At 35.3% G+C, this 23,223-nt stretch overlaps 1 protein-coding gene across 1 annotated transcript in view; it reads right to left on the reverse strand.

Annotated features, from left to right (window-relative positions):
- The window catches only part of LOC134679311 (calcitonin gene-related peptide type 1 receptor-like), a 37,485-nt gene extending 14,534 nt beyond the window's left edge, over positions 1 to 22,951 (reverse strand). The window contains exons 1-8 of the mRNA XM_063538216.1: positions 22,596 to 22,951; positions 19,914 to 20,040; positions 17,011 to 17,101; positions 14,724 to 14,815; positions 10,674 to 10,800; positions 10,009 to 10,110; positions 8,825 to 8,943; positions 2,028 to 2,101 (exon numbers count right to left, since the gene is read on the reverse strand). Coding sequence (XP_063394286.1) covers positions 2,028 to 2,101; positions 8,825 to 8,943; positions 10,009 to 10,110; positions 10,674 to 10,800; positions 14,724 to 14,815; positions 17,011 to 17,101; positions 19,914 to 20,040; positions 22,596 to 22,728 — 865 coding nt within the window. The 5' untranslated portion in view covers positions 22,729 to 22,951. The remainder of the gene's footprint in view (positions 1 to 2,027; positions 2,102 to 8,824; positions 8,944 to 10,008; positions 10,111 to 10,673; positions 10,801 to 14,723; positions 14,816 to 17,010; positions 17,102 to 19,913; positions 20,041 to 22,595) is intronic.
- Positions 22,952 to 23,223: the final 272 nt, after the last annotated feature.

The following is a 23,223-nucleotide window of genomic DNA, read 5'->3' on the forward strand; positions in this document are numbered from 1 at the left end:
TATTTAGGTAGAATTTTATCAATTAATTATCTTCTTTTACGACAATCGGATTACGAAATGATCCTTTTATTTCTGAATAATTTGACTATGGAGTGGCAGTCTTAAACGACACGCTCTATTTAAAAAAATAAATAAGTAGGTAGTTAAAACACGGAAACGAATTAGCTAATGCTGCTTGATATCAAGTTAATTAATCCTTTCATGTAAACCAGAGTGCTTGTGTAAATTAATAATCGAGCTATAGAATGAACCCTCAAGAAATAGCAATATTTCTATACTGACATGTTTAGTACCTAGGTTTTTTTTCTAATCACGATGTCTTGAGTCAGATTTCAGAGACTAGTAGGTAACACAGAATCAGGAATTATGTGTTTACGTGGGTCATCTGCAGCTAATACAGATCAAATAAACTACCGGCCTGAAAAATTAGGCCACGGCGTCGAGGTGGGCCGGGTGAATGGAAATGGCTATTAGGCGAATCTTTGAAACATTGTTCGCCCCGAACTGTGAACTTGTAATTCGCCAAAATCGTGATATTGAAAAAGCCATACATATACAGGGCGTCCTACGGCTATGCCACGTGGAGGGAAAGTACCCTGAATATTGTAGATGGAACATTTTATTGTTTAAGATTGTTTACCTTATTATGGCACATTATATCAAGTTCAAATTGTTATGCGTGGTGAGGCTAGGGTTGCCAACCGTACTATATTATATTATACAGTATTGTACTATATTTTGGCTCTCTGTATTATATACTTTTAGAAAAATGTATATGTACCTAGTACGCTAAAATACTATATTTCAGATTAAACGTATATTACAGTCATGTTTAGTATTTTATCTAAAAGTACTATATTTTTGATGAAAGTACTATATTCTGGAAAATACTATATTCCACCAAAAAAAAGTTGGCAACCCTAGGTGAGGCAGAAACCACGCCATTATAATTTTAGGTTACTCCATAGCTGTATACTTTGTGTGTGCAACCATTAATTATTCGTTACATTCTCTACGCCTTTCACTAAAATACTATAAACAGACCTACGCGGTTACTACGCCGTAGCACTTGTTCCGTACTAGGAACGGTATTCTAAGTTATTGATTATAATATTTATAATTCTATTTTTATTCGCGCGTATGTTGCGCGATCGTGTAGTCATGCGCCAGCAAGCGACTCGGCCCAATTCGAACTTTAAGATACGTCAGTTAATAGATCTAGAAAAGATATGGATTAGATATGTCAGTGTCAAATGTGACATTTCTTCAAACAAAAACGTCACTTTTGACACTGACATGTCTAATCCATATCTTTTCTAGATCTATTAACTGACGTATCTTAAAATTCGAATTAGGCCGACTGTCGAGTCAAATTGGGCCCCTGATTGTTCTATACTTAGTTTCTCGAATTACTCAGTGTCGGGTCACTGTCGTTACAGTTACTTGAGAATTTTCTTCTCATTCCTTGGGCTCTATCGGGCTCAAGGGGTTTTTGGTAATATAACTTTCATGTTACTGTATAGTATGGACTCAATCTTGTCAAGTGATTAGGCCTAAATTTAATTTGCATAAAGCATCTTTGTTGAGGAAACTGTAAACTACCTATAGTTGCTTGGATATTTAAGGCTGTGGATGACGATAATGATCTTTTGCCGGGTTAACGAAAAGAGACAAAATGTGTAGAATATATTCAAACTATTATGATAGATAGTTAAGGCCGAAATGTATGTACCTACACTTGAACCTGCGCAGCGATAGGTTATAATGATCTGTGAATTATAAAATTGATAGCTGAGCCGTGAAATTACAACTCAGTCCACAAGTAACGATTAGATGGCTATATATAGCCACGTCACTTTATGATGGTTCATTAGTCAAATCGATCCTCAGGTAATTCAATAAAATATATATATCATTTATTATGTAAGCAAAGTCAGTACACGCCAGCACTAAGGGATCCTATTGTAAATTCAGAATTCATTAAGAAATAATTAATGTAACTAAAATAAACTAATTATATTTCTCACCGAAGGAAGAGATTAATGACGCTAAAACCGGAACCACTATAATCCAGAAAGTATCGCTTTGATCCATCCAGCACCTGGAAAATAACAATCGTATAATGCCTATTGTTACAGCTTGGTCAGGTTTCACCTGTCAATATTTGTTAGTTTTATTTAAACGCTGGACGCAACTATCTAAAGAATAACAAAACGCAGTGGAAGCGTGCTGGGCTCATAGCTTGAAAAATTACACTTCGTAGTGAATCTTAGAGATGAATTTTTTTCATGTAGGTAAATATGTAAAGTAATATAATGTTTAATTAAAAAGACTACAAACTAGAACCTTTTTTCCATAAAACTTAAGAATGTGTTAAAGCGTGTGTTGTGGGATAGACAGCACAAATAAGTTATATCAATTGTCCCGCATTACCTACTATATTTATTATTTTGCATTACTACTCTACTACATATAGTATCTTATTTACTGAGATTTTTATGTCGGAAGAGTTTAATAATGCTTCTTTTAAAAAGCTTTTTATTTGATTAGTAAACCTATCCCTTACGTTTTTTAATAGTTCAATTCACGTGACTTGTTATGCATATAATTAAAGATTTTTATTTAGTATTAGTTTTTAGTTTTAATTTAGTTTTATTTTATAGATAAGTTAGTTTATTTTCATTTTTAATATTTGTATCTACCTTGTATCTACCTTATCAATAAACAAATCACCCATTAAAGAATAACTTAGTAAAGTTTTAGACAACCCTATTACAGACAGGCTACACAAAAAGTGAGAGTGGCAGGTGAACAAACGTTTTTGTGAATCATTCTGTACCTAACTGAGGGGAGTATTTTATCCTTGATGCCATTGTTTTCATAATGCCCTCAAAAAACAAAGAACAGGGAATACTACACCGTGAAAGCGGTTTTTTTAGACCATTAATATTTCTATAAAGTCCAATATTAATTAATTTTCAATTATAAATACGCCAACGTTAATATAAATGTTTCCACATTTATATATTTTATTAATCCCTTCATTATAATGCCCTTTAAAACAAAGAACAGTAGGTACAGCAGCCTTCGGTGTGAAAGCAGTTCTTTTCACCATTAATATTTCAATTATCTTTCGTATTGATTTTCAATTATAAATACAACAACATAATATAAATATGAAACCGCAGGCGACATTACTAACTATTATTATAGTAAGGTAAACATGTCCCAGTACATGTCATCTTGAAACTTAAGTCTTTGTCAATAGAGGTGTCAACAAGGTGTCATCTATTGGGCATTAGTACGTTTACCTTATGTACCCAAACGTATGTATGAAGTAACTATGTACGTCAACTATTAACGATTGGGGTTGTTGTAAACTTCTCTTTCACGCTTGAGCGGCCGCAGCAAGTTTTACAACTTCGGGTAAGTTTGTTTGACGGATACTAGCATGAACGACAGAAGTGTCGCCTAGTGGGCTTGAATAGATACCTCATATGTATTCGGTATTTTATACTACGAGTCTTTCTTCTTCTTCTAAGTCGGTCCCTCACTGCTGAGGAACGTGACTCCGCTTGCTAATTTTTCCTATGGCAGCTCTCCACTTCTCCCTGTCGGTTGCTTTGTGGAAAGCGTTGCTTAGTGTGATGTCCATCTGGGCGGATATTTGGTCACACCATCTCGTTGAACTTGGTCCTCTAGGCCGTCTGCCGTCCACCTTTCCCATCACTACCACTATATATTATACTACTTACGAGAACCCAAGTGATTAAAATTGGAATTTTATATCAACAGAGGCAATAACGAAATCTCTCTGAAACGAACTCAATTAATTTTATTTCAATGTCGTCAATAATATTTAATTTAATACACCGGATATAAAATAATTCCGAAAATATTTAAACGAACCGACATTCGTCCGAATTGCACTTTCAACCGCTTTTATAATTATAAGGTATCTTTTAAATGAATACGCTAAATGAAAATATGAATTGACCTCCTGCTCTGGAAAGTTAAAGCATTCGTCATTAAATAAAATTTCATTTTTAATTTGCAATCAATCTAGCCGGCTACGCGTAGGTACATAGGTAGGTAGGTACGGACTTAATCGATCACTCGCAATCGCAACAGATCGGTTGGGGAACTAAATGAACTAAATCCCGTAATTCTCTAGAAACTGTAGCCGTGAGATGCCCACAGGACACGTGTGGTCCGTGACTTCCGTGCTTGTAGTGGAGTCAGTATAAAGTTAAAGTAACATTAAATGCACATCCAAATTACTCTACGTGGGTGCATTCTGTATTATATTGTTTTTATATTGCATTTAATAAATAAATTGACTAATTTAAGTCTCATATTTTTTCGTAGAATATTCAGAAACTTAATTAAAATGCCATTGGCGATCGTACTTTGTTTACAGTTTGTGTCATGCTCATGTGTGTGGTTGCGGTTCCATATTCAATCCTTGCAAAATGTAAAATGTAATCATTTACTGCACGTGAACTTCAAGTAAAATTGCTATAGAGAAATCCATTAATGGCTAAAAAAAGGTTATTGTTAAAAGCACTCATATTTAAGGTTATATTCTTTATTTTCACTGTATTTATTACTATTAGCGCGACTTGCACCATCCCACTGATCCGGGGTTAACCGGTTATACCGCAAACCCAGAGTCAAATTGTACTGATAACCATGGTAACTCCAGGTTTAACCGGTTAACCCCGGGATAGTGGGATGGTGCAAGTGGGCCTTAGAGGTATAAAGTCACTAAACGTACGGACGGAGTACAGAGTACCCTAATTACTACATACTTCATTAAAACTTTGCTCACCTGTGTAAAATGCAGCCTATTCATTGTACTAATGCTGTGTTAATGCCTTAGTTTTTAATAACAGTTATGTTATGATACATTTGCCGTGACTCTCAGTATCACTCTTAGTAATCGCGATGCGTGTAAAAATAGTAGTTTATGTGACTGCTACATAATGAAAGGCATTAAAATACGAGTGTGGGTTTATGAAACGAATGAAATGAGTTTCATAATAGTATCACACGAGTGTTTTAATGCCTAATTATGTACAGTTACATACACTGCTTTATCTACACACATATTATAAACTTTCTATGATATATTCACTAACTTTATATTACAGCCGACTTTGCTCTCTGGCGGAACTCGCGGATATAACATGGCGTTTCCGAAATATCTTTATCGCACATTTTACTCGAAACTTTTGTTATAGTTCCTTTAAAATCAACAAAACAAATTATTTTTTACTTATAAACTAATTAAAAGATAAACTGTACGTCAAATGGCGGCAAATGAAAACTTTTTTCACGCACGTCACGCATCCGTAGTTTTTTTTTTAATTCAGAGACAAACTAGAGTCGGGGTCGATTACCATATCGTCCGATACCAACTTACATGCGAGATTTGTCAATATTGTATGCAATTGTCATTTGATTTCGAATAAAACGTCATCTCAACTGATATTAGAATAGGGGTCAAATCAAATTGCTTTTTTTTCAGAGATGTTCGAAATTTGAAATGCATTACCAAATCGATTTTGATATAGTAATGAAGCTATTACCACATTTTCACAGATAAGAAATTTGCTGTAACAAAACAGTTTATCGTAATGTGGGCCATTATTTACGAATTTTGAAGGCATCATAGACAGTTTATGATATGTGTGTAGATAAAAATACTTACAAAATTTCAACATAGCTGTTTGATGTCCATTATTGAAAATTATTTATTAAATCCGGATAGCGAAGAGAGAATATTTAAAACAAATTTCATTCATTCGCAAGAGCAAACAAATTCAGTAAAGTTAACTCTGTATGCCAAAGTGTGGTAATGTTATCACTAGGTATCTAATGTTACATTTCATATGACGTTTTTAATGACACTCCCTCACATTGATCTTTTCAAGTCGGTGCAAAGATGGCTTAGACTCTATAATGTATTATTCCCTTTATTAAAAATGACTAAAATTGCTGGATGAAAGAACAGTTTAAACATTCGCTATAGCATTGATATATTAATATGAAACGGTTCGCACTCAAAAACTAAACAAAATGTCCGGGACCAGACATTGGGAGGATATGTGCTGCGGTTGGGTGTCTGGAGCGGGGTCAAGCGTGGCGACATTTTACTTTTTCAGGGCGCTTCTTATCGTGATCGGTATGTACTTACCTATGTTACATGTTGAAATACTAGTCAAAGACACGCATGATATAATGTTGTCTAACAACGTAATTAGGTAAGTAGGTATGTTTGCTCATAACCTGCTAATGTCTATTGTAAATAAAGAAGTAAATTTTGTCAGCAAACAAAGTTGAAGCCAACTGAAGCTGAACAAGGTGAAGATACCTATGTAATTCCATAAATTAAAAGCTTAAATGGTAAATATAGCGTTTTTGTATACACACGGGGTGTTTTTTCTACCTTTAGCCACACAGCGAGGTGAATATATCTATAGGTTATAATGAGCAACTTCTAACAACCAAAATTTATAAGCAAAACAACCAAATTCTTGCCACAATTTGTGAGTTTGTCATAGTAAAAGCTGCATAGTATGATTTATATGTATATATTCACCTCGTGGAATATGGCAAAGGGCTGTAAAAACAAAACACCCGAGACGGTATGCAAGCGGAACATGCACAAAAGAGCTCGTTAATTACGGTTAATATAAAAGCTTGTAGAAGCGTCCATAGTCCTCATCGTCGTCCATTTCTCTTCGTCACCCATTTCTCGAGGCGACAGCGCGCAATTAAATGAACCAATAGGTTTCCATTAATATCCATTCGGGTAGGGTTTCTGCTCGAGAATTCCCGAGGCGAGAAATCTCGAGAAATTTGTCCTAAGTCGAGACGGGAAAAAAATATTCAATGCCTCGAGAACTCGAGAAATAAATCTCTAGTGATAAGTAAAAAGAAAACACGCGTATAACATGAGGTGTCTATTATGTATTTCTTTTTGTATTTCTTTAGGCAGTTAAATAAATATGAACAATTTTTTTTTATTACATTTTCAGGTAGGAACCTACTTAAAACATTTATTACCAACCAAATAAAAAACTACCTTGATCCGTCCCCTATCGTTCTAGCTTTAACCGCTTTTCATGTTTTGAAACTTTTGAACTATCATGATTTTAATAACATTCATGCTGCGTCTTTTTACTGAATAACACTTTAAAAAAATTGTAACGAATTATAGGACCATGTAATAAGTGTAATAACAAATATTACAAAACTAAATTACTATTGATAAATCAAATCATCCCGATATATTCCAATTAGCAAAATATTACAATTTAGTAAGTACGAGTAATTAATATTACGTAGTAAAACTTCTGTAAGTTTTGTCACATCGAGTTAAATTTATTGACTTGAATATTGCTGCCTAATAAAATACCATATTGTGGTTTGTTTACATTTTGTTGACACGTAAAGAAATACACTATAGCATAACACATCGCCGGTGCGCACGCCTGCACCTATAGTTTTTTTTTGTTGTTGTATTTTTGATTATTAAGTGCAATTTATGGTCACTAAAAATGTACCATATGTTTAATTATTGATCTCACCTACGATTCCTACGAGTTTGATTTGTAAAAAAGCAAAAAAAATTAAATAACATGGTGTTTTTGGAGCTTTCAAAATTTCTCGAGATACTCGAGAAACTCGAGAAATCTTGGTCGAGAATTCCCGTGCCTCGAGAAATTAAAAAGGTCGAGAAACCAGAAACCCTACATTCGGGTGAATAACAACAAAATTTAAATATAAACTGTTGTGCATTTTTTTAAGAATTCTTGGTATATTTTTCGTCTTAACTATTCCGGTTGCATTCTAAATGAGCCTGAGTTCGTTGATAATCCATGTTTTTACTCTGACCTTCCAACTTAGGGGATATACCTAATTATTATATATATTATCTGTCTTCAGTCTGCCACACGCAGCTAAGTAGGTACCTACGCTAGCCAACTACCAAGGAAAACTTATATTTAAACCATAATTTAAACTACAAGAAAAACGCTTGGACTAAACGCGCCCAAGCAAATGTGTTAAAGTAAGTAGGTAGGTATATGATCATTCCCTATTCCCGATCTTATTTCCGTGACTTGTCGCTATTAAGCCTATCCGATAAATACTGGACACATTTCTTTGTGTTACTAGATTAATTTATGAACATCAGGTTCTTATAAGTAAGGAAAACGAATGTCGCCTCATAGTAGTCTGCTCGTAGTGTTGATAATAAGGTTGTCTAAAACGAATGTTTATGTAAATTGTAACATCTAATATTTGACTTGAAATACATATGGCAAATAATCAAATATATTTGACTGATCAAAATTATATGACTATTGTATTAAAAAATATCTACTCTTAACGCCAAATTGTAATTTTTATATTCCATTTTTACTAGTTTTAATCAAGGGCAAATGTCATGATAAATTCATAGTCCAGAGATTAGACTTTTGCAAGGGCAGACTTCAACCAACACTTGAAAAGGTAAAGTTGACTAGATAGGAAACAAAATCACGATCGTGTTTAATTTTGTGAGGGATATGAGAACAAAATTTTGTTCAGAAGTTATATCCATATCTTTTGTTTCCTAATTTCCTGTATTTGCAATAAGTAGGTAAGGCTTAAGAATTGTAAGTGAACGGCGTGAAAGGTTAATTTTTATTAACTCCTTGACTTGATGACTATATGACTAAAATTAATTTAAGAGTCAATGGTGGGAAATAAAAACTTGCATTGCAGTAGCATTTTGACTATGCAAAACTTTAAAATATACACCGTGTTGACTTACCGATCTGTTGCACCGGGTGTGAGGTACCGTGCAGTCGCGTACGCTGCCACGACCACGAGCGACAGCCCCCAGCCGAGCGCCACGAACCCGCGCATCGCCACCTCGTCCTTTATGAATACCTGTTGGCCATTTCCAATGACAAACTTAGGACAAACTGCTTCTTTTAACCTTCTGACGACCACGTAGTACGTACGCCCTTTGCTAAACCCACTGCACCTAATTATATTTAGGCTGATTTTGGCTTCACCATGGGTTGTAAATTGTAATACCCCGACTGACTTAAGACATATTTAATTAATAATTTTTGAAGATATTGCGAGCAAATAATGGTACTATATTACTGTTATTACTTCTTATCGCCCATACAAAACTTTTGCTAGAGAAATTTGAAATAAATAAATTGGGGTTGATTGAAATTGATGAAAAGACTAGGATATAAAAATGCTAATAAGTATATTCATTTTAAGAAGATCAGTTAAAAAAAAATCTGTAGGTAATAAACTAATTTCTTATTACTGTAAACTTATGGTTCTTCGATAATAACTGGCATCGAGCGGCGCATGTTTACGTATCGTATCGATTGGAATGAGTTTATTTAGAGGTCGTATGACTTGTCAAATTTAATCAAAATATACCTACGGGGTGTAACCGTTAAGTGTTAACATTGTTAACTTAACAAGCATTACTCTATTAATATAAAAGACATCAAACAACCTATAACTAGTGGACCTGTGAGCTGTAGACCTCGAGATAAGCTTAAAAAATGTAAAAATTAAACATACATCATTATCACAGTGAACTCACAATGATCTTAAGTGCCATAGACCCTAGTGGCACTTGAATTCTTTATGTAAAATAAAACAAGTCGTCTTATTTGGAAAAAGTTTAAAATAGCGGAAATTAGCATAAAGCAGGGGTCTCGAAACTTTTTTACCTGAGGGCCATATTGCGTGCGCCTCAGAATTTTCGCAATTTTCGCGGGCCACCGTCGGCGCTGAAGGGGGGGAAGTGTATCTAGTTGCTGCTGTTAAGGCTGAACACCTGGAGCCTTGCTCCCGCGGGCCGGATTGGACCGCTGGGAGCCCTGGCATAAAGGATTCAAGTGCTAATAAAACGAGACGACGCATCTTATTCTTACCTATTGACACTAAATCCGATATATGCATAAGATATATTATACGTACCACAACTAGAGCGATGTGCAAATGTAGGCCTTCGCAAAACATCCATAAGTAGCTCGTCACCATAAAGTAATTTGTGACTATGTGGAGTATTTGACACCATTCCTACGATAAAAAAAACATTTAAATTCTAAGCGAGAACTTAATAGGCATACCCAGCATTTTTAAAGGGTGGGGCAGAAGTAGGTTTACGTGCCTTAATTGTTCCTAAAAAATTTTAGCTTCTTAACAGCCATAATGTATGTGCGTAAACAAGTATCAAAAAGAATTGTACCAAAATCCCTAAAATGTGGTGCAAAATTGTGTCTTAGCCTACCCGAATTGAAAGTAATTACAAAGTAAAGGTATGGTGATATCCAAAATACCTTTGAATGTGCTAAGTATGTAAATAATATTCGTACCAATTATTGATAAATTTAATAATCAGTATCACAAAATGTTGTGTAGGAAATGTGATACGTATGGAAGGTACAGAGAACATAATTATATCGTACCGTAATTAAACCATTAGAAAATAGGTATTTTATTAAAAATAGACTATATCCATATATAGGGTGCATGGCTTGGGTGTCCCATTGATGCTTAGGATTCCGAATTGAGAGTTCCGTTTTGTTGGTTTTATGTAGGTCAATTCAAAAATTTTCATAAAAATACATTGGGTTCCATACCTCATTGTTCCGGACCACGTCGACTTCGTTGACCACAGTCTTATACCACACGATCCACAGGATGTTGTTTAGAGCGAAGGACGTAAACAAATGCATGTGGATACGAATTCTGGTGCATCGGAGTGACCTAAAATGTGCCTCCAATTCAGTCATATTACAATGCGCATGGGAATAAATAACCCAACAAATTTTAGTCGTAACCGTAGAATAGAAATATTTTACGGCGTAAACAAAATACAAGGAAGATTTGTCTTTAAGACGAAACAGGAGCTGAGTTTTAGACATTTTAGGTAAATATACCCGTCTCGCTAACGGAAGCGGCTCCTAAAACTAGTGCAATAAGGACAAGGCGAAAAATCCTGCGTAAAAATCTCAAAAATCGAGGTCTCGTACTCGACTGTTTCCTCCTCCAAAACTTAACCAATCGTAACCAAATTTGGAAATCTAAATGATTATGAAATTACCTGTGTCGGACCGTTTTGCTTTTTGTCTAATTGATATCAGTTTTGAATGCTACGCCTCTCATTGTGGCATATTCAATGAGGCCATTTTGACCATTTTTGAAGAGCTCTAGCGCCTTAAAAACAAAAATATCAAAAAAGCTAAAACAGCGCAACAGAAATTAACAATATTAATCTGTGTTGAAAAAATCATTGCTCTAGCATCAAAACCCACGGAGGAAACAGTCGAGTACGTTTGTATGGAGAAATAACCACTCCTGTTGGCTCTTAACTCCATTTGTCTTTAAATTATTACGGCATAAACTATCTTAATTAAACGTATAGTAAATAAATATCAGGTTGTCGGGTTTTGCTTATGTTACATTTCGCACAAAATATCAAATTAAAGTAACATGTTACACAATTTCCTGTCGACTGATAATATTTAACGTCAACATGATACTCGCTGATATATCGCATAAGCACATTCATACCGCTTACATTTCGAAGTTATCTTTATTCTGCAAAATTAAACCAGTAATTATATCTATAGGCAAAATCATCTTCAAATCGATTCATTAGCTACCGTTTACGACAAAAATCCAAAACTTTGTGTTTCGTCCAGAATATACATAATACTTAGTTTAAGTGGCAGATTTGGACCTTTAACTATTAAAAATACTTATAAAAATGCATTTTGAACTTGATACTTAATTAGGATCTAGCATCTAGGTATTGTAACTTTTGGAAACAGAATAGATAACTTATTTTTGTATACGCTATATTGCTGACAACACAAATATAGTTATGTTATAAGAAAATATATTACATAAATAAAATACCTATTATATATAAAAGTGAGATGAAAAAAAAAAGAGAAACAAGCTTGCAGTGTTTTCGTGAATAACCTCACCTAACATCTAACTTGTATTGTGTGATTATGTGACCATCAGCGACCAGACACATAAATAAGTTTTTGGCAAAAATTTCATTTTTGGTACAAGCTTTTATCGCCGACTGTACTTTTTTCCACAGGCAACTATAACTCATCGAGATAATTCTAAGAACCCCAAACACAATTAGGTTTCGTTGTTTTACCACAGATTTCCTACGACCACCTCCGGTCTCCATCATCAGATCAGCTCGATGACACCATAATATTGCATTGTCACTAGGGTTTCTGCTCGAGAATTCCCGAGGCGAGAAATCTCGAGAAATTTGTCCTAAGTCGAGACGGGAAAAAAATATTCAATGCCTCGAGAACTCGAGAAATAAATCTCTAGTGATAAGTAAAAAGAAAACACGCGTATAACATGAGGTGTCTATTATGTATTTCTTTTTGTATTTCTTTAGGCAGTTAAATAAATATGAACAATTTTTTTTTTACATTTTCAGGTAGGAACCTACTTAAAACATTTATTACCAACCAAATAAAAAACTACCTTGATCCGTCCCCTATCGTTCTAGCTTTAACCGCTTTTCATGTTTTGAAACTTTTGAACTATCATGATTTTAATAACATTCATGCTGCGTCTTTTTACTGAATAACACTTTAAAAAAATTGTAACGAATTATAGGACCATGTAATAAGTGTAATAACAAATATTACAAAACTAAATTACTATTGATAAATCAAATCATCCCGATATATTCCAATTAGCAAAATATTACAATTTAGTAAGTACGAGTAATTAATATTACGTAGTAAAACTTCTGTAAGTTTTGTCACATCGAGTTAAATTTATTGACTTGAATATTGCTGCCTAATAAAATACCATATTGTGGTTTGTTTACATTTTGTTGACACGTAAAGAAATACACTATAGCATAACACATCGCCGGTGCGCACGCCTGCACCTATAGTTTTTTTTTGTTGTTGTATTTTTGATTATTAAGTGCAATTTATGGTCACTAAAAATGTACCATATGTTTAATTATTGATCTCACCTACGATTCCTACGAGTTTGATTTGTAAAAAAGCAAAAAAATTTAAATAACATGGTGTTTTTGGAGCTTTCAAAATTTCTCGAGATACTCGAGAAACTCGAGAAATCTTGGTCGAGAATTCCCGTGCCTCGAGAAATTAAAAAGGTCGAGAAACCAGAAACCCTAATTGTCACCCGACTTACATATGTATGCACAGCTCAATCGGAAACCGGGAAGTGGATCAAATTTAACTTGCAAGATTTAATTACACACAGACAACGGTTAGATGAAACTAAATAAAAGCTTGTAAATAGGCGGTAATCAAATTAGTATAATAATTATTAAACGTTTAGAATGTTTACTTACAAAGGAATATTATATGTTACTCGCAAATAAAAATAGGCGGCTAATGTTAATTACACACATATACGTAGAACAGTCGAATACGCGTAAAAGCGATGCAGATATTATAAATTTAATTGAATATGATACTCAAGTAAATGTATAATATCTAGTTAGTAAAATTATCTACGTACCTAACTTCAAAGAGACTGAGATTGTTTCAGTGAGCGGGCAAGCGAGGCATATCCAGCTAATTGTAAAAAAGTCCTATGTGTTACGAATTCCTTTGGTTTTACTCCCCTATAAATTAGGTACTGTGGTCGTTTCCTTTGCAAAAGAAAATGCGTTAACAAAATCCAATATGGAACCGCAAAGCGAAGGAAAACAATTTGTAGTGAGTAAAGTACATATATGAGCATCACAAATAACGATGTGAGTGTAGGTCTACAGTAAGTAACGAAATACATATAAAATGGTATACTATTTTACAAATATTTTCATACATTATTAGAAGTATTAGAACCTATTTTTAAGTGCTAGGCTAGGTAATTACCTATATTAAGTAGGTCATGTTATCTCTCTAATAACTATTTCAACGGATTGTTTTGTTTTAACTCTTACTTAAAACACAGTATAGGATATAATAAGATAAATAAAAACAGTAGTAAGATTGATGTGGCCTAGAATGGAACAAAACAAAGGACTTATTAAGACTAATTAATAATAAACTGCCTTCAAAGTTAGGTAAAATCTTACAGTGATATAATAGACATACCTACAGAAAAGACAAGCAAACCATGTGCAAACTAGAAACAACCGAGCAAATTTTAAAGCTAATTTCTAACACACGAGTAAATATTGTTTCATAATTATCTCAAGTTTTGCCTTTGTGATCCTGTGTTATGATTTAAATAACTATGTACCATTCGATTTAACTTTAGTATAATAGGACAAACTTACAGCGTGAACCAATTTAGCAGTGGGCGAAAACCACATCTGCGAGGCCCTATTCAATATATTTTCCCAAGGCAATAAAAAGGTTGGCTTTGCGAGCCCCCTCAGTGCTAGGCAGTGGGCGAAGGCCCCATTCGGCCTCACCCAGCTACGCCACTGCAAACTTACAGCCGTATTCGAACAATGAGATACGTCAAATACTAGATATTGAAACGATATGGATTAGATATGTCAGTGTCAAACGTGAGGTTTTTGTTTGAAGAAATGTCAATTTTGACACTTGTTTGACACTGACATATCTAATCCATATCGTTTCAATATCTAGTATTTGACGTATCTCATTGTTCGAATACGGCTGTTATGCTATATATTATATTGGTTGACTTACCGGAAATAGAAGAAGATGATTAGTGAGAGTATGAGTGCGGCGACGGAGAGCGAGTAGCCCGCCACGTATACGTCGTTCACGATGCTCCGGAACTGCGAACATACTCATAACGTCAAATGGCTGCTTACTCTGCTATTTAACATTATTCCTGTGCTCGAAGTATATCACAAATAAAGATTTCATTATGGTCTTTAAATTTTTGTGGTAATGAATTACCCCGAGACAAATTAAGTTGAAGTTTTCATTGGTAATTGTCAAAGGCGAATTACGAGCACTAATGCTAAGCGCCACTTGCACCATCCCACTAACCCGGGTCTTAACCGGTTAAACCGTTAACCCAGTGTCAAATAGTATTTCGTCGATCTAAACTTGTCTTCCCATTCCTCATTATGGTATTTCAGTTTCATCTCCTAGAAATTCATCACCCCAAGACAAATTAAGTTGAAGTTTTCATTGGTAATTGTCAAAGGCGAATTACGAGTACTAATGCTAAGCGCCACTTGCACCATCCCACTAACCCGGGTCTTAACCGGTTAAACCGTTAACCCAGTGTCAAATAGTATTTCGTCGATCTAAACTTGTCTTCCCATTCCTCATTATGGTATTTCAGTTTTCATCTCCTAGAAATTCATCACCCCAAGACAAATTAAGTTGAAGTTTTCATTGGTAATTGTCAAAGGCGAATTACGAGTACTAATGCTAAGCGCCACTTGCACCATCCCACTAACCCGGGTCTTAACCGGTTAAACCGTTAACCCAGTGTCAAATAGTATTTCGTCGATCTAAACTTGTCTTCCCATTCCTCATTATGGTATTTCAGTTTTCATCTCCTAGAAATTCATCACCCCAAGACAAATTAAGTTGAAGTTTTCATTGGTAATTGTCAAAGGCGAATTACGAGTACTAATGCTAAGCGCCACTTGCACCATCCCACTAACCCGGGTCTTAACCGGTTAAACCGTTAACCCAGTGTCAAATAGTATTTCGTCGATCTAAACTTGTCTTCCCATTCCTCATTATGGTATTTCAGTTTTCATCTCCTAGAAATTCATCACCCCAAGACAAATTAAGTTGAAGTTTTCATTGGTAATTGTCAAAGGCGAATTACGAGTACTAATGCTAAGCGCCACTTGCACCATCCCACTAACCCGGGTCTTAACCGGTTAAACCGTTAACCCAGTGTCAAATAGTATTTCGTCGATCTAAACTTGTCTTCCCATTCCTCATTATGGTATTTCAGTTTTCATCTCCTAGAAATTCATCACCCCAAGACAAATTAAGTTGAAGTTTTCATTGGTAATTGTCAAAGGCGAATTACGAGTACTAATGCTAAGCGCCACTTGCACCATCCCACTAACCCGGGTCTTAACCGGTTAAACCGTTAACCCAGTGTCAAATAGTATTTCGTCGATCTAAACTTGTCTTCCCATTCCTCATTATGGTATTTCAGTTTTCATCTCCTAGAAATTCATCACACCAAGACAAATTAAGTAGAAGTTTTCATTGGTAAGTAATTGTCAAAGGCGAAATACGAGCGCTTATCTTACGCGCCATTTGCACCATCCCACCTGGGGCTAAACGGTTAAACCATTAAAATTAACCCAGTGTCAAATTGTACTGGTAACCATGGTAACTCTAAGTTTAACTGGTTAACCCGGGTTAGTGGTATGGTGCAACTGGCCCTTAATAGGTTAAATTGTATCGAATTGATTAAGTCAGTTGGGTATTGATCTTAATGGTAGTCGTTCTTTACTATATCATTAATGTTTTATTGGCTTGATGTTTACTTATTAACTTACGGGCTGGCTGGAACAGAATAAGTTAACAGTGAGCGTGTTGCGAATTTCGTTTTACCGGGAAAACCCGACGAGAATATGAATAATTCTGTACCAAGGGGAGGTAATGTTGTAAGCAAATGTTTTACAATTTGTACCTTGCAAGTTTGTAAAGCATTTCAATCTGTAAACATGTTAATCCATCGCCTTTTCAAACATACCTAATATCATAGGTATATTTAGGACTTTAAACATTTTCGGCCACTGTAAGATAGATATTATAGACGATTAAAGGGCGACCGTTAAGAATACCGGCAATTCGCTCAAATACTTATTATAGATTATTATTCAACCATAGATACCTCATCGTAACAAGTATTTCTATCAACACTATTTTGATTCCAAAAAAGAGATGAAAACTGATTTATGCGGGTAAATACGAGGTGGGAAAGGGATAGTTGACAGGTTCTACACAGACGCAGCAAATAATTAATAGAATATAAAGTACTCACATCTAAGTCTTCCAGGTCGACACAAGTATTGTAATTCGTCCACGGTTTTTTATCATCCGGACGCATGTACCATGTCCCATTTTCTGTGCATCTACAAACAAAAAGAATATCGTGTTATCAGAAAAATCAACCCGATGGTCAAATCAACAGGTTGAATTTCCTTATGGCTTATACTACCGTATTTAATTGAGGTAATACATAGGTAAGATGTATTCGGGTAATACCGAATGTCGGATAATTCCGAAATTCAGATGAAAATCACCCTTAATTCCATCATAATAAAAGTCTCTTTTCGGAATTATCCGACAGTTTTCGACATTCGGAATTACCCGAGTAAACCTTATAGACCTACATAGCAGCAGTAAGTATAGCAGTATCTAAGTACTTACTAATCTAAGTGAATGTAGCACCTATAGGTAACGTAGGTAGTGGCTATAGGTATCTGACTTTTGGAACGGGTTCAAACCTTGCTTGTAAGATTTCAAGATTTGTATTCTTAAGTCAGAACAGACTGTAATATTATTAATAAAAACATGCACACGAGACTCGGATGTATTCGCAATTTTTGGTTCTATTCTTAATAGAATTCTTATTTCTTTTCTTATTTCTTTTCTTTCGTAACGGTGGTATTGAATACAAAGGTATGCTGTGCTACAAATACACATATCCTCAACAATAATGGACATTCAGAGAACGACGCCTAATAAAAGAGACGTACTTAAGCTCGTTTTATTGTGTCCTTGCCGTCTTGGGATGAGATATGTCTATCTCAACATGTTTTACGGTCCTCAAGTAAGGTCAAAAAGATATAAGACTAAGGCCCGGTTGCACTCACCATACTTGACGTACTGAAGGGGTATTTGACAAGGTGCCGAGTTCTCCCGTTGATGTGGGAAAAATTGAGAGTATTCGAATACGTACAATGTTGACATTAGTTATCCACAGTTAGGTGACAACCAAACCAAACCTAACCACTCCGAGTTCAGAGCCATTATAAAACGTATAGTAATATAGGTAATAATAAAACAAAGTTGATTTTGGTTAAATTATTTCTTCTATTAATGAGTTTGTGTTGTACCCAATGATATTATCCACAGTTGGTCGAATCAACACTTGATAGAATCAAAATCAAGTGTTGATTTGAGGTAGACGCGAAATCTGACAGTTGTACATGTCGAAATTCGCCCCTGATCAACGTTAATCAGGCTGTGAACTATGAAACTTCTCAAAACTAAGCGAACGTTTTAACGGTGATAGGTTGTTTGGTTCAACTGACCCTTAGAGCATTTAGTAACTGGAGATGTCATCGCTGTCATTTTCTTTACCAAACAGTCTGCCGATTTTTGCGGGGGAGGGGTAGCAATGTACAAATTGCAGAACATTCCCAAAAAGCGGAAACCTTCTCGAGAATGTTCTCAGAACATTCCTGCAACATGGAAATTATTGTTTAAACAAGAGAATATACTTGAAATAAAGTTGAAATAGGTATAACTTAAAACTAAATGTTATTATGCATATATTATTGTCTATTACAGTTAGCTATTTTGTTGATGTGATAAATTTACCAATAAGTTGCTTAAATTCTCACTGTATAACAGAGAACATTTCGACTTTCGACAATTTTTTCCAAAATTATTTTTTTGTTTCATTAGAATCTAGAGGCTTCTATCTCCCGCCATGCCAAATCTCAGCGCGCTCGGACCAAATTTAAAAAATTTAAAAAGAAAGTCGGCCATTTTTTTTTTAATGCAGTTTGTTTTGTCTTGGGGCCCTCTATGACATTTGGTCGAGCACCCCCCACCTATCACGCACTGTTTAAAAGTTGACATACAAAATAAAAGTGGCCAGTTTTCCCGAAACTGTAGCATTTTTCCAAAAAAAAATTTTTATAGGTATCTAGGGGACCCCGAGATTCCGTGACCAAAATTTCAGCGCGCTAGGACAAAATTAAAAAAGTAAAAAAAAAGTCGGCCATATTGAAAAAAAATGGCGGCGTCAAAATCTGCCAGGGTCCCTCTATGACATTTGGTCGAGCACCCCCCACCTAAACCTGACCGTTTGGCCGGGCCGTCATACATTTTTCTGACCGGAAGCGGATGACCAAAAGTCGGAATTTTCTGGGGGTAAAGACTACACCTAAACTATCGTGAATATTCATGGTATAAACTACGATAAATAAATAAATTCTCGTTCTCGAGAACATTCTCAGAAGTTACCGAGAATTTCTCATGTGGAAAGTTTCGCAACTTTGGAAAGTTCTCCTGCGTGCATTGCTAGGGAGGGGACGTCAAATGTATTGCTAATTCTACATGTTTTTCGGCACAAGGGTAAGCTCTTAATGGCCACTCCAGTTATTAAATGCTCTAAGAACTGACCCTAATTGCCGTACCTATGTAGACTGTGCAGCTCTAACAATCAAATTACAATTCAATATATCAAGAAGTTTGTCCGAGTAGTAAGTCATGTTTTCTTATTCAAGCATAGCTAAATATAATAACTTATTCTACATCATCCGAGGTTTCATTTAATTTAATTTCATTCCTCAGAGTTACGTTTGCCAGATATTCTGTTTGTGAAAACCTAGACAAATTATAGCAGCGGATGTTTGCAATTAATTTCATCGTAAATAAAATCGAACAAGTTTGGTTTAGTTAGTATTTTCAATGTTAACACAGTTGTTATTCAACGTAATCATTTTAAATATTTGCAATAATGTTTTATTTATCAAGTTCTTTATTGTATGTAAGAATCAGGTTACATTGCAGGTGGAATATACAATTACAATTGCAAATTTGTAATGTTCAAAAGTGTTGACTGCCCAACAGTCTCTTCTAGTATTTTAATCGATCTGTAGTAAAATGACTGTGCAATCCTAGCATTAATAATGTTTAAAACCTACTTACCTCTTAAACACGTAGCGTCTGGGGTCGAACCCGATGACAAATTCTGGACAACGTTGTTTTGCGACAGCCGACGCCGGCGTCGGGTCCCAGCAGGCAAATCCGTCGAACATCGCCGGACACCAGGGATCTAATAGGTCAAACAAGTTCACGTTTTAATAGGTACGTTACATTTGGTCTGAATGACTCTGAACCGAGTCCACCGGCGCGCTCATTCTTTCTTCCGTGACCGAGTCCAACACGAGCCCGACAACATAAAAAATAAACTAAATAAGTAATTTATGTTCGATTAGAAGCCCTATATTTGTAAGCTTTATTTTTAGCAAATATTATGTTATCTTCAGTATGGTCAACATTCGTGTCGGCCACAGTTTGCAATGTTACGCGAACCTCCTTTAAGGGTGACATAGTTAATTGGAATTGGGCATTGGAACCATTACGTCCTTTTAAAAAAATAAACAATTGATCACATGCCCGGCCTTGGACTGAACACTTAGTGTCACTTGCACCATCCCACTAACTCAGGGTTAACCGGTTAACCCAGTGTCAAATTGTACTGGCAACCATGGTAACTCTAGGTTTAACTGGTTAACCCCGGGTTAGTGAATGGTGCGAGTAGCCCTTCTGTGTACCACGTAGACGTTGCTGTCAATTATGCAACGGAATTTAATTTTACAATGTAGGTTGGATAAGGAACTTTTGTTTGATCTCGTAATGATATTTCTGGAGCGCGCATTTCAGTTCCGGGTCGCCTGGGGCCAGGCACTCGTGTCTTTGTAGACATCGCCAGGTCTCATTTGGTTTGGGTACCGATTTACATTACTATGGAAATTGTTAAATTGATTGACATCGGCCCTAGACATATTATAGGATTGAGAGAGTAATTTCCATATTATTTTTTAATACAGTTGCTCAAAAAGTGCTACTTTACGTAGCTGTTTAGCGTGCGGAAAGTTGGTTATCTCGAACTAGTGCTTTTTACTTTTCCAATTTTTTTAAATTTATACTTCTTCCAATTCACGACTACTTATTGATGAGTGTTAATATTAGTTTCCTTTAAATGTCGTAATCAGCATAAAAACCTACCGTTAATGTAAGAATACGAAAAATATTACATATTTCATATTTAATTACTTACCTCTTCATCATTATAACACGTTTATTTTTTAATATTCAATATTGAAAATTCCGTTCTTAATAAGTTGACTGAATGGAACGGAATAGCTGCCAAACGCCCATAGATATAATATACTTAAAGACGATGTCTAACCGAGCTGTCACTGTTACCACTTTTGTTTAGTGTACGATTAACAATGTTTTTCTTATTTTTTCGCAACTGTATTAAAAAACGTCGTTCGATACACGTGCGGAAATGTCATTCTTCACTCGTCCCGAGTCTTGCCACTCGCCTGCGGCTCGTGGCAAGATATCTCGGTACTCGTGAAGTAATGACATACCTTCCGCACTAGCATCGAAATGTACTATTATGTACACCTAAAAAGACCAAAGAGTTTAAGCAATAAAAGTATTGTACCTAATGTTGAATATTGTACATAACATAGTTTTATTTCTTTTACATATTACAATATTTTTGTTAAAAGTTTAGAAATAAAAAATATATTATATTCGGGAATACCTACTCTAGGTATCAAAGGATATATTAATCCTAATAATCCAAATAATCCTAACCAATCCTAATCCTTAAATACCTATATTAAAGTAACCCTTTAGTATATTAAAGGATTACTCATCTAGCAACCCTCATGTCCATCTGTTTGTCTGTCTGTATATCTGTCCACCCGCAGCATAGACCACTGACCTTTATTATTAGAAAGCTGTGATTTGCCTTGTGTAAATAAATCAATCACGCCGATAAGACCTACAAACTATAAATTTAATATTTAGAGTACCTACCTCGCCCCTACGCATATAGTAGGTGGGATAGTGTTTTTTTCGCGTCAACTCTATGGTATTTTGTGGTCTACCTAACTTTTATTCTTTAAACGTACTAAAGTACATATTACTAAACACACTTTTCTAAAAAAACACACTTTTCACTTTAGGTGTACCAACGTAACAGTTTTACAAATGTTTTGCTTTTTAGGCTCGCTTACAAGTTGTAATTTTGTCGTCTGCTACACTAAATGGATGATGTGATGGTAATTTAATACAATATGTTAGCAAATTGAAACATCAATCGCGACCGCGGAATCCGCGATAACATTCAGTCATAGAGAATTACAATTTGTGTACCAACCGCTGATTTACATTTCACTGAAATGCAGTCGATTTTAAAACAGGTGAGTCAACATTTTTTGTTACCTACTTACCTACCAGAATAAATATCAATACCTATATGTGAACGTTTCATCGTACACTACCTACAGTAACAGTCCCGGTTACAGTATCCTTCTTATTGGCACAAATAATGACCTACAGCTTGTAGTAAGTATAATCATGACTAGGCTCTGACCACGTTAAATTTGCACTGAGTTGACGTATGATTCTAATATCTACTTGACAGTGACAATGCATGCTTATGCTTATTTATTTAATAGGAGCGCCATACTTGACGTATAATTGGGCATGAAACCTTAACGTGATCTCTTATGCATGGTTGGAAACTAATTTTAAATGAACCTAAAGTTAACGATAACATTTTTTGTGCTAACTAGTGTTACTGACCTTGATCAATCTTCGATGTCGAAGTAAATATCGTACTGTGATTGACATTTCCAAAATAGCACTCTTCTACGAGTTTCGTAATCCACTGTAGTTTGGGATCCCCGCTGTCGATGGTTCGATTTGAACTTAGCATTTTCAATTTTTGGTCATTCCGATCCCATTTCCCATTGTAGTGGTTCGTTCAAAACGGGAATGTTCAATTGCTCACGCCACCGCCGGTTGTGACATCTGTAACAAAAGATTATGATAACTTCTTATCGCGGTTCAGTCAAATGTTTTTAGTAAACATTGGTACCATCCAACTTATGATAGGTAGGTATATATTTATAGCCACTCATTCATAAAAATACGCTGATATGAATTGTGTGCCACGTAAAGGACACATATGTTGTAGATGGTCTAGTCTCTAGTGGAAATATGCGTCTCAGCAAGTGACATTTTCTTTTAAACATTTTTTTTTCTATTTGCGACTCTGCTCAATCTCAATACCTATTAATTTAAATATCACATCAGCAGTTTGGCGCAAGACGGTGAAATGCTAATTTTTGAATTGCTTGCCCGGTTTTTACTTTTTTTATCACTTTTAAGAGGTGTTTTACAGCTACAAAAGTAAAAAGCGCCTTAAGCG

The sequence above is a fragment of the Cydia fagiglandana genome, chromosome Z, assembly GCF_963556715.1.
Source record: "Cydia fagiglandana chromosome Z, ilCydFagi1.1, whole genome shotgun sequence".
Lineage (NCBI taxonomy): Eukaryota > Metazoa > Arthropoda > Insecta > Lepidoptera > Tortricidae > Cydia > Cydia fagiglandana.